This window comes from Macaca mulatta, chromosome 11, assembly GCF_049350105.2.
Source record: "Macaca mulatta isolate MMU2019108-1 chromosome 11, T2T-MMU8v2.0, whole genome shotgun sequence".
Taxonomy (NCBI): Eukaryota; Metazoa; Chordata; class Mammalia; order Primates; family Cercopithecidae; genus Macaca; species Macaca mulatta.
Window position 1 is genome coordinate 1155138 of NC_133416.1, and position 12858 is coordinate 1167995.

Here is a 12858-nt window from a genome sequence, read left to right on the forward strand (position 1 = left end):
TTGCAGTGAGCCGAGATCGCGCCACTGCACTCCAGCCTGGGCAACAGAGCGAGACTCCATCTCAAAAATAAATAAATAAATAAATAAATAAATAAATAATAAATTGAATTATTCATATAGAAGTCCATTAAATTACAGGCATTCCAAGTAATACTTTTTTATCATCAAAAATAATAGGGAGAAAGATGAGGTGATTTAATCAAAACAGGAAACCATCACATTGATGACTTAATGACTCAGAAGACTGAAAATTTGCTTCCCGTCAAAAAGCAATAGTTATCATAGTATTTTCAAATCATATCTATAAAAAAAACTCAATAGATGCCAACAAACCGTCAGCCAAAAATAACCTTTTTTTTAAAAAAAAGGGCACACCTAACAACCTTAAAACATCTGAATTCTCAGTATTTTCTGCAGTTTTCAGCCCAATCCTTTTGCTAGAATAAAACGCCAAGTTAATGAAATAAATAGTCACCCATTGATAACGGTCAGAATAAATTACCTTTGTGAAGAAGTATTAACTGGAAAGGAGATGAAAGAACCCACTAGGGTGCTATAAAAATGTTATATATCTTGATCTGCGTGATGGCTACAAAACAGATGTATACATATATGAAGATTTATTGAACTGTACACTTAAAATTTGTGCATTACACTGTAAGTTATACCTCAATGTAAAAGAAAAAAGTTAATGTGAGAAGCAGCAATCTCACAATGACATTTAGGGAACAAAGTATTATAAACAAAACTAACTACAAATCAAAGTGTGTCTGCCTTTTAGCTTTAAATCAGTTTAGCATTCTCACAGGTTAGGGGAAAGAGATGTCCATTAGGACTTTAAAAACCCACAAAAGACAAGACTCCGATAAACCCTCAGAAAAGCACACTTAACCTTTAATCACAACGTATTTTCAACAAGTTTTCTGAATATTTAAACAAAGCGTACTTTACTAGTAGTATGAACCTTAAAAGGAAATTAGTTTCTCAAGATGGAGTTAAACAGTCTGGATAACCAATGTTGTAAGGAGAATTGTGAACAACTAAGTATTCAGATTAGGTTACCTTTAAAAGCCTCTTCCCGATTTTGAAATCCTACGACTTTAGAAAACCAGAAAAATGCGGCCGGGCACGGTGGTTCACACCTGTAATCCCGGCATTTTGGGAGCCCAAGATAGGAGATCACTTGAGATCAGGAGTTTGTGACCAGCTTGGCCAACATGATGAAACCCTGTCTCTACTAAAAATACAATATTAGCCGGGTGTGGTGGCGTGTGCCTGTAGTCCCAACTGCTCCTGAGGCTGAGTCAGGAGAATCACTTGAACCCAGGAAGCGAGAAGTTGCAGAGCGCTGAGATCGTGCCTCTAGCCTGGGTGACAGAGGGAGACTCCATCTCCAAAAAAAATGCAATTTAGCTTACCATCAGATTAAACCTAAGGTTTACCTTTTAAATGGAAAATCACGGACAGAGAAAATTTCAATAGATTACTACTCATACTATTAATTACACTTACTCTAGTAAATTCCTTAGGGTATTTATGAAAATAGAGATAAATACTGGCCAGGCACAGTGGTTCACACCTATAATCCCTATACTTTGGGAGGCCAAGGTGGGCAGATCATTTGAGGTCAGGAGTTCAAGACCAGCTTGGCCAACATGGTAAAAACCCCATCTTTACTAAAAATACAAAAATTAGCCGGGTGTGGTGGCACACACCTTTAATCCCAGTCCCAGCTACTAAGGAGGCTGAGTCACAAGAATCACTTGAACCTGGGAGGTGGAGGTTGCAAGTGAGCCAAGATTGTGCCACTGCATTCCAGTCTGGGCAACAAAGCGAGACTCTGTCTTGAAAAAAAAAAAAAAAAAAAAGTAGAGTTTCATTAAAGAGTACCACAACATATATATTGTTATTAATGATAAAAAAAAATCTTTGAAAAAAATTTTTTTGAGACAGAGTTTCGCTCCTGTTGCCCAGGCTGGAGTGCAGTGGTACTATCTCAACTCACTGCAACCTCTGCCTCCTGGTTTCAAGCGATCTCCTACCTCAGCCTCCCGAGCAGCTGGAATTACAGGTGCCCACCACCACCCCTGGCTAATTTTTTGTATTTTTAGTAGAGACAGGCTTTTTTTTTGAGATGGAGTTTTGCCGCTCTTGTTGCCCAGGCTGGAGTGCAATGGCGTGATCTCGGCTCATTACAACCTCCGCCGCACGGGTTCAAGCGATTCTCCTGCCTCAGCCTCCCAAGTAGCTGAGATCACAGGCACGCGCTACCATGTCTGGCTAATTTTGTATCTTTAGTAGAGACGGGGTTTCTCCATGTTGGTTAGGCTGGTCTCGAACTCCCAACCTTAAGTGATCCGCCCGCCTGAGCCTCCCAAATTGCTGGGATTACAGGTGTGAGCCACTGTGCCCGGCCGAGACAGGTTTTCACCATGTTGGCCAGGCTGGTCTCGAACTCCTGACCTCAGGTGATCCATCCACCTCAGTCTTCCAAAGTGCTGGGATTGTGCCGGGCACGGTGGCTCAAGCCTGTAATCCCAGCACTTTGGGAGGCCGAGATGGGCGGATCACGAGGTCAGGAGATCGAGACCATCCTGGCTAACACGGTGAAACCCCGTCTCTACTAAAAAATACAAAAAATTAGCCAGGCGAGGTGGCGGGCGCCTGTAGTCCCAGCTACTCAGGAGGCTGAGGCAGGAGAATGGCGTGAACCCGGGAGGCGGAGCTTGCAGTGAGCTGAGATCCGGCCACTGCACTCCAGACTGGGCGACAGAGCGAGACTCCGTCTCAAAAAAAAAAAAAAAAAACACAAAAACAAAGTGCCGGGATTACAGGCATCAGCCACAGTGCCGAGATAATTTTTGAAATTTTTTTGTATTTTATTCATGCTATACTCAAACACATTCAGAATCTTAAACAGCATCATACAGCAAAACTTAGTAGGTAAGTTCTGACTGAATAAAAATTTCAAAAAAGCAAATTATTAAAATGAATTTTTATCGTAATAGTTCCCTATAAAAAGAAACCCACCAGCCGGGCACGGTGGCTCAAGCCTGTAATCCCAGCACTTTGGGAGGCCGAGACGGGCGGATCACGAGGTCAGGAGATCGAGACCAGCCTGGCTAACACGGTGAAACCCCGTCTCTACTAAAAAAATACAAAAAACTAGCCGGGCGAGGTGGCGGGCGCCTGTAGTCCCAACTACTCGGGAGGCTGAGGCAGGAGAATGGCGTAGACCCGGGAGGCGGACCTTGCAGTGAGCTGAGATCCGGCCACTGCACTCCAGCCTGGGTGACAGAGCGAGACACCGTCTCAAAAAAAAAAAAAAAAAAAAAAAGAAACCCACCACCCAAATTTAGCATAATTTGTTTTTTAGTACCATACGTTTTCATATAACTACACTAGACAATTCTTGGTACAGTACTTACTTACTAACATCATTACCTGATTAAAAAAAGTCCCAAGCTGTATTTTAGCATAAGACCATACTTGCCAAATTTTTTGTAAGAGAATTCTGACCTGACACTAATTTTAAAATGTATATCATAAAAGATAATTTAACTATGGTTACTCTGTTTGTTTGGAAACAGGGTCTTGCTCTGTCACCCAGGCTGGAATGCAGTGGTGTGATGACAGCTCACTGCAGTCTTGAACTCCCAGGCTCAAGCAATCCTCCTGCCTCAGCCTCCTGATTAGCTGTGACTACAGGAGTCCACCACCATGCCAGGATTATTTATTTTTTAATTTTTTGTAGAGATGGAATCTCACTATGTTGCCTAGGCTGGTCTCGAACTCCTAGGTTCAAGCAATCCTTCTACCTCAGCCTCCCAAAGTGCTGGGATTATAGGCATTAGCCACTACACACCACGAATTATTCTCACGTTTTTCCTTAAAAGTGAAATCTTACTGGCCAGGCACAGTGACTCATGCCTGTAATCCCAGCACTTTGGAAGGCCGAGGCGGGTGGATCACCTGAGGTCGGGAGTTCGAGTCCAGCCTAACCAACATGGAAAAATCCTATCTCTACTAAAAATACAAAATTAGCCGGGTGTGGTGGTAGGCACCTGTAATCCCAGGTATTTGGGAGGCTGAGCAGGATAATCACTGGAACCCGGGAGGTGGAGGTTTCAGTGAGCCCAGATCACACCACTGCACTCCAGCCTAGGCAGTGACTCCGTCTCAAAAAAAAAAAAAAAAAAAAAGTGAAATCTTCCAAAAGTAACCGCAATTTAAATAAGAATAAATTTTTATTTCAAAATAGTATATAAATTATAAGATATGAAAGGCCACAAAAAGTTGTTTTATAAAATTTCTCAGATAATTAAGCAATAATAAATTGTATTACTGTATTAACAAAACATATTTCAGCCAGGTGCAGTGGCTCATGCATGTAATCTGTAAACTCAGCACTTTGGGAGGTCGAGGTGGGCGGATCACGAGGTCAGAAGTTCGAGACCAGCCTCACCAACATAGTGAAACCCCATCTCTACTAAAAAATACAAAATTAGCCAGGCGTGTTGGCACATGCCTGTAATCCCAGCTACTCAGGAGGCTGAGGAAGGAGAATTGCTTGACCCCAAGAGGCAGAGGTTGCAGTGAGCCAAGATCAGGCCATTGCACTCCAGCCTGGACAACAAGAGCAAAACTCCGTCTCAAAAAAAAAGAAAAAAAGCATATTTCAAGGTTATTACAATCTCCGCTTGCAGGTCAGTTAGTTTTTTTCACATTAGGGAATATAATGTTAAAAAGTTAACACAATTTGAGCAAAAACTTGTCTAAACTCTTCACCGTTAAGTTTCTGAGCTGTTGTTCATCCTACCGAATAATGATAGCCTCGGTTAGCCATTAACACTACACACAGGTACGAACAAAACTAGTATCTACCACACGTAAGAATGCTGAGGAACACGAGTCCCTTTAATATGCCAGATTTTCTTTTTTTTTTTTTTTTGTTGAGACAGGGTCTCACTCCTGTGACCAAGGTTGAAGTGCAGTGGTGCAACCACAGCTCACTGCAGCCCTGACTTTCCGGACTTGCGATCCTCCCACCTTAGCCTCCTGAGTGGCTGAGACTACAGGTGTGCACCCACGCCCAGTTAGCTTTTCTGTATTTTCAGTAGAGATAGGGTTTCAGCATGTTGTCCGGGCTAGTCTCTTAACTCCTAGGCTCAAGTGATCCTCCCTCCTAAAGTGCTGGGATTACAGGCATGAGCCACCGTGCCTGGGCCAAATTTTCAATTAAGTAACAAAAAAGGATGACAAGCTCAACACAGAACATTGTACACTCAACACAAGATAATATTAGCAGGCTAGAGTAATTTATTTTGCATATTGTATATCACAGAGCCTGATAAATTTTTTTTTTTTTTTGAGACGGAGTCTCGCGCTGTGTCACCCAGGCTGGAGTGCAGTGGCACGATCTCGGCTCACTGCAAGCTCCGCCTCCCAGGTTCACGCCATTCTCCTGCCTCAGCCTCCGAGTAGCTGGGACTACAGGCGCCCGCCACCACGCCCGGCTAGTTTTTTGTATTTTTAGTAGAGACGGGGTTTCACCATGTTAGCCAGGATGGTCTCGATCTCCTGACCTCGTGATCCACCCGCCTTGGCCTCCCAAAGTGCTGGGATTACAGGCTTGAGCCACCGCGCCCGGCCGAGCCTGATAAATATTAATATTTGGTAATTACATATTAATCTCAACAAATATAAAATAACTTTTAAAGATAACTTTGAGATCTCTCATTTCCATTTATTCAAATGTGCATTTCATTGTCCTTTTTGAGACAGAGTTTTGCTCTTGTTGCCCAGGCTGGAGTGCAATGGCGTGATCTTGGCTCACCACAACCTCCGCCTCCCGGGTTCAAGCAATTCTCCTGCCTCAGCCTCCCGAGTAGCCGGGATTACAGGCGCCGCCACCACACCCGGCTAGTGCATTTCACTGTCAAACAAATCCTCCACTGGAAGCAATGTTTACCACCAAACGTATTTGATATTCCTAAATTGACAAGCCTGTGCTCTAATTTCTAAACCAGTATAAGCCTCACCTTGCTCAAAGCATAGAGATCCAGGATTTTTCTCTCTACCACAGGGATCTTCAGAGTAGATCCTTGAAGCTCCCAAAATTTTGCTAGTTGATCCAAGAAATCCAGTCTCACTCTGGTCATTGCCTGAGATTAAAATACAGAAATAAAAACTAAGATTATTAAAATACAGAAATAAAAACTAAGATTATTAAAATACAGAAAAACTAAGATTATTAAAATACAGAAATAAAAACTAAGATTATTAAAATACAGAAATAAAAACTAAGATTATTAAAATACAGAAATAAAAATAAAGTTACGATTGAAATGAACGAGGACAACAGAGCAGGGGTCCCCACCCCCCGGGCCACGGACTGGTACCCGTCAGTGGCCTGTTAGGAACCCAGCCGCACAGCAGGAGTGAGCGGCGGCAGCAGGCAAGCATTACCACCCACTCTACTGTGAACTGCACATGAGGGATTAAGGTTGTGCGCGCCTTTTGAGAATCTAATGCTTGATGATCTGAGGGGGAACAGTTTCATCCCAAAACCATCCTCCATACCCCCCTCCATCCATGGATAAACTGTCTTCCATGAAACCAGTCCCTGGTGCCAAAAAGGTCTGGGACCACTGTAATAGAGGTATTCATTTCTCTAAAGAAATTCAAAGACTTTTCATTATTGCTTATTTCAACCCGGTAAAACTAGCCAATAGTAAAACTAGCCAAAAATAAAGAGGCAAAAGACTTCTAATAAACTGTATTTATTCAGGCAAAAAGGTCACTCTGATTTATGTAAAAAGTTGTCATATTAGCAACCAAAACAATTTTTGTAAGTTGGTTTAACTTTATGCTGATCAGAAAATTCAGTAAATCAGATCCTCCTCAGTCTCTAACATTCTGTCATTTCATCCATAGGTAACATGCACACTTTAGGTGCATCAACTCTATACCTCACTGATACTAATATTCTTTGTCAAGCATCTAATTACAAGACTAAAAAGAAAAAATATGTATTGCGGCCAGGCGCGGTGGCTCATGCCTGTAATCCCAGAACTTAGGGAGGCCAAGGCAGATGGATCACCTGAGGTCAGGAGTTCCAGACCAGCCTGGCCAACATTACAAAACTCCATCTCTACTAAAAATACAAAAATTGGCCAGGCATGGTCGTTGTAACCTCAGCTACTAGGGAGGCTGAGGCAGGAGAATTGCCTGAACCCAGGAGGTGGAGGTAGAAGTGAGCCAAGATCGTGCCACTGTACTCCAGCCTCGCTGACAGAGCGAGACTCTGTCTCAAAAAAAGAAAAAAAAAAGTATGTATTAAACTCTCAGAAATATTTTGGGGGGGGGGGAACACTTCAGAATGACATAATAAACCTTTGCTATCAATAATTTTCCTTCTGTACTCTAAAAGTTTTCATATCACAATGAAAAACCTTCTGAAAATCCGCAGACAGGAAAAACAGCAATACATAAATAGACTTCCATTTAGATAATTTAATATACATTAGTAATGCTTAAAGGCAGATCTTAATAAATCAGATTAGCACTCCTGGCAAAGTTCCATTAAAACCAAAACCAAAACAAAACAAAACTAACTTTGAAAACTAGGGTTTTAAAACATAATTTAAAAATCCATTTTCCAAGAATGAAGGGAGACAGAAATCTTCGGAGATTAACAAAACTTTTAGTAGAGTAAGAAACACTAGAGAAAGTAGAATTTAAGAATTCTAAGCATTGAAGCTAAACATTGAACATTTCCACTAGAACAACAGGGCTAGAGACAGTTTCTCATGATCTCAGTTAAACGGAGAAACCATAACTACTTTGCACAATTTTTTAAAAAATCACACTCTTCCTCCAAACATCAAGTAACTATTCAATACCAATTAACACAAACTCCAGGCTGTGGTCCATGAGCTTCTCAAAGTTCTCTACCTACAGCCCGAACACAAAGAATGAATCAGGAGGCAGAAACGGTGACAAAACACTTACCTCAAGTTCATTCAGGCGCTGGACTCTTGGAGTGAAACGAAAGCTTTTTACTTCACAGGCGAATGGAGGCTGCCAGTCCTAAATAGAAAGTTTTTTTAAAAAAAACACAGTGGTATTTAAGCAAGGAATGCGTTATTTATTCCCTTAAAGGGGGGTTTTGCCATAATCACGGTGCTAATAGACTAACTTATAAGACTTCTTTATTATAGAGACAGAATGAGCAATTCTTTTAGATAAAATAATTTTAATACAGGTTGAGTATCCCTCATCTGAAATGCTTGGGACCAGAAGTGTTTTGGATTTCAGATTTTTCCATATTTTGGAATATCTGCATATACATAAGGAGGTATCTTGGAGAGAGAAACCAAGTCTAAATACAAAATTATTTTGTCTCATATAGTTATACACATAGCCTAAAGGTAATTTTATGCAATATTTTTAATAATTTGGTGCATAACGCTTGTGTACACTGGACCATGAGAAAAGAAAGGTGTCACTAACTCAGCCATCCGGTGTGGACAATCTGTGGTTGTCTGGCATCACCATCATTTCTGACTGTGAATTCTTACATGCTACCAATAAACAATCATTTCCTTACACTTATTTCCACTTAAGTAGTTAACAGAAAAAATATGACATACCATTAATACAATGAAAAAAATAATCTATTCAAGCTGGGTGCAGTAGCTCATACCTGTAATCCCAGCACATTGGGAGACTGAGGCAGGAGGATCGCTTGAGCCCAGGAGCATGAGACCAGCCCAGGCAACAAAGCGAGACCCTGTCTCTATAAAATAAAAAGAATAATAATGTTTCAGGATAACTTGGTTTCAGATTTGGGAGGATTTCGGATTTGGAATTTTTAAAGTAGGGATGGATGCTCAACCTATATTACCCAGAGAAGCAATCCTCTTCAAACCAGTCCCACTGTTTATCTCCCACAATTATGCTTTCCCAAGTTACTCAAGTGGAATTCAATGAGGTCATGTACCACAAAACGGTGTCTAGTAAACATTCAGGTTTACCAAGATCAAAAAAAAACACCAAAAAATTTAAAAAACCAAAAAGGGTAAAATTAAAGATTAAAAATAAACTTTTTAAACTTTTTCTTTTGTACTGTATGTGTAACGCGACAGAGCACTTTATGTTACACAAAAGTTTTGTTCAAAGCCCAGCTTCTGGGAACCCAAATATTCAACAACAAAAAAAGTAAGCACACACACAGAACAAGGACAGTTTCCAGACTGTGATATAACTAAAATCAGAGAGCATATTTCAAGTGGGGTCTAAATAACACAGTTTGATTTGGCCTAAATAACAGAATAACAGTAAACCTATTTTAAAACGTGAGTAGTCAAAAAAAAAAAAACAACCCAGGAGGTGGAGGCAGAAGTGAGCCAAGATCGTGCCACTGCACTCCAGCCTGGAAACTAAAGAAATTTGCCAATACTAAAATTAAATTCTGATTGTAAACAAGATTTATTTTCAATAATGTGACATAAAAAGAGAAAGCATTATTTCAACATTTTTTAAGTTAAAAAAAACTTTTTTTTAATCGAAGTAACCGTGAATAGAATTTCTAATTAATAAATTCAAGAGTAGATGAAAATACGACTTAGGAAAACCTTCAATGCTTAAGATTTGTTAATATTAGCTAATTATGATAGAAAAAAGGGTTAAATGGAAGTTTTTGGAGGATGGCAATGCATATCATCACAGCAATTATTTGTTAATCCTCTGCTTGCAACGAATAGTCTATAACCTTAAACTCATTCTACATAGAGCATTATGTCTGTTTCAGAATCAGAAAAACCGATCTAGGTTCAAAATATACTTTGCCACTTGCCCAAGATAACCCATCTGGTGTTTTAACTTATCCAGATTAATCTTATCTGTAAAAGGTGGACTTCATTTACCTATCAGGGCTTCAAAGATTAAAGCAAACAATCTATAGGTGTTAAATTAGCTCCTCCTCGCTGTCATTTAAGTTTTTAATTCGCTGCGGTGCCTATCACTGTGGTAGTCAGTGGTGACGGCAGATGCTTTTTAAAATGCAACACTGGTTAATAGTGCTTAATATTTTATCATTACCAATACTAGACAAAACATAAAGCAAAATGCCTTTAAGAAGCAATGACTAAAGCAATGGTTCGAAAACCTCAACTTACATGAAGAATCATCTGAGACTAGTTGCTAGAAAAGCAGATTCCAGAACTTCCACAAGAAGCCTAGAGATCTGCATTTAAATAAGCATCCAGTTGACCCAGGTGCAAGTGGTCCCGCAACAGCATTTAAAAAGCACTGATCTAATGAGTAAAGAAAAACACCTTTTGACCTTGAGCATCTCACTCAATCTCTTGGGGCATTAATCCCCTCCACACAAGGGATAGTACCTACTTTCCTTACCTCAATGTTGAGATTATAATTAACCTTATAGGCAAACCTAGTTATCTGCAATAACTGTGATTCTAAAATCGTTGATCTTGAGTTCCCTATGTCAAGAGATTTCAACATTTCCTCCCGCCTCCATTATAGATGAATTCTTCCTAAACCTCTCAATTTTAGAATTATTGCTGCTCCTCTTTCCCCGGTAAGACTTTCTCACTGCAGCAATGATTAGTCTGAAGTTCTATGTCTATAATACCATCTGGTGGAACTAGAGCTCAGATTACCTTTTCAGAAACCCTAGCCCTGAGAGGAGGCCTGCAAATATTTGATCCAATCAGGTCTTGAATAGAGATAGCCGACTATCAAACCATAATGAGGATACGTGAGGGAAGAATGTACTTTAATTAAACCTCATATTGGCTAACGAAGGGCTTTAGGCCCACAGCGGAGAGAAAAGTATCAGTTCCCAAGTTCGAGGCGGAAGACCCCAGAGACACCACTTTCTCGCATTCAGACGTGTCTACATAAGACCACAAAAGAAACCGAAGCAGAAACATCCAGAAACAGGCTCCGGTTGTCTCAACATAAAGGAGAGTACATACGAAAGGAGAGAAGGATCGGAAAAGTAAGGCTAAACCCAGTGCACGGACTCCCCCATTCTTCCTTCTCCCCCTCTCTCTCCACAGACTGAGGTACCTTGGGCGGCCGAATTTTGCAGATGCCGGTTTTCTCCGCCAAAGGCCGGATGCGGCCGATAAAGCTGAGCGGATCTGTGAACTCCTCCCAGCTCGGCTCAAAGACGGGGCACTCCGGGGGCGGCACGAACTCGGCCGCGTAACCCCCCGGCCCCACGCCCGCCATTGCAGCGGCCGGGGGGGGGGTCCCCGTGGGGAACCGGTGGAGAAAAGCTGGCTGAAGCCCACTGAGCCCGTTCACGTCCCCTGACTGGGGCCGAAGCGCATCTTCGCGGAAAAGAACCGCTCAACACAGACACCCCAGAACCGCTTCCTCCTCCCGTTTGTTATTGTTTCTTGCAAGGCTTTTCCTCTGAGGGTCAGGACTTTTCCGGAAGTTACTGTGCTGTCAAATCCCTCCGCCCCCGCAGGAAACGGAATCCTTCCGCAGCGGCGCGACGCCCGGGTATCTGGCCCTTCCTCCTTCTTCTCTTGCCTGGCAGCCCGGTGTGGCTGTTTCTCTCCTTGCCTGCCAAAGTTCTGCCCAGTCCAACGACTCCACGCGGCTCGCCCTAGGTAGGGGGTCGGGGAGAGGCGCAATCTCTCCTTCACTAGAGGTGGGGATAGAGCCAGGCCGACGGGGCGAGGCGAGGCGCGACGCGTTCTTCCGGCGCGGAGGAATGTGTAATGCCCCAGAGGGCAGAGGTTGTGCTTCCGGTGAGGAGGGTCCCTTTCCCTTTTGTGTGTCGGTGTAGTCGAAATCACGCAGGGCTTAGCGTTTGCCCCCCAGCCTCGCCGCCCGTGCTTCGTGATTTGTTTTAACCTACCCTGCTGCGTTTCTAGCAAGTAGCCGTTCCAGCATTTCTCTTTTTTTTTAGCCCTTTGAATGCAGGTATTTTACAGTAATCTCACTCTGCCACTTTATACCCGCCTCTTCTCCAGGAAAACAAGTGCAGGTCTAACCCATCCCCTAAATCCTGCCAGCTGGCTTTAGCCACCATCCAGGAATTGCTTTTCCTTTTACACAGAACACAGCAGCTCTTCTGAATTACCAGCCAGTACTGTCTAGCTACCTACAGGACATCTCACTCTGATAACTCAAAGTACTTTAATTGGTCACTATTTCTTCAGTGTTCCTGGTTTCATTAATACCTTCATCTATTCAGTTGCCTGAGGCAAAAAAAAACAATCAAGAAATAGTCCTCATGCTTTCTGCTCTCACTTCCCATGTATAATCGTGTGTCTCTCCATCCTTGTTACCAGTATCCTAATTTAAATACTCTTACTGACAACAGCTCATTTCTTTTCTCCTCTGAAATCCCTCTCCATTCTCAAGTTGGATTGCTTTGTCTAAAATCCAGAATTCATCTTGTCACTTTTCATCTCCAAACTGAACAACTCCAAACATCTTTTTTAATTGCTGATTTGCTGCTTTACTCTCCAGCTTCATCTCTACTGCTTCTCCATATGATCTACAGAAGTCTTTGTTGTGACTTTAGTACACCATGATTTTTCTCACCTCTGAGCCATCACACATATTTCCTCTGTCCAGAACATTTTTGTACTCTGCTGACCCAAAATCATTTGTATCATTATATCCCCTTCCTAAATTTCTACTCATCCTTCATTTAAATAAATATGAAGGATTAGGCTGAGCGAATCTGTGAACTGTGAACTCCTCCTTCATATTTATTTAAATAATATTTATTTAAATAATAATAAATAATATTTATTTAAATAAATATGAAGGATTAAATATCACTTCTAGATAGCCTTTCCTAAT

The 12858-nt window shown here is 41.7% G+C and overlaps 1 protein-coding gene across 1 annotated transcript in view; it reads right to left on the bottom strand.

Annotated features, from left to right (window-relative positions):
* KDM5A (lysine demethylase 5A) overlaps nt 1-11486 on the bottom strand; it is a 94511-nt gene extending 83025 nt beyond the window's left edge. The window contains exons 1-3 of the mRNA XM_015150707.3: nt 11098-11486; nt 8014-8091; nt 6042-6164 (exon numbers count right to left, since the gene is read on the bottom strand). Of these exons, the coding sequence (XP_015006193.1) occupies nt 6042-6164; nt 8014-8091; nt 11098-11262 (366 nt within the window). The 5' untranslated portion in view covers nt 11263-11486. The remainder of the gene's footprint in view (nt 1-6041; nt 6165-8013; nt 8092-11097) is intronic.
* Between the last annotated feature and the right edge of the window lie 1372 nt (nt 11487-12858).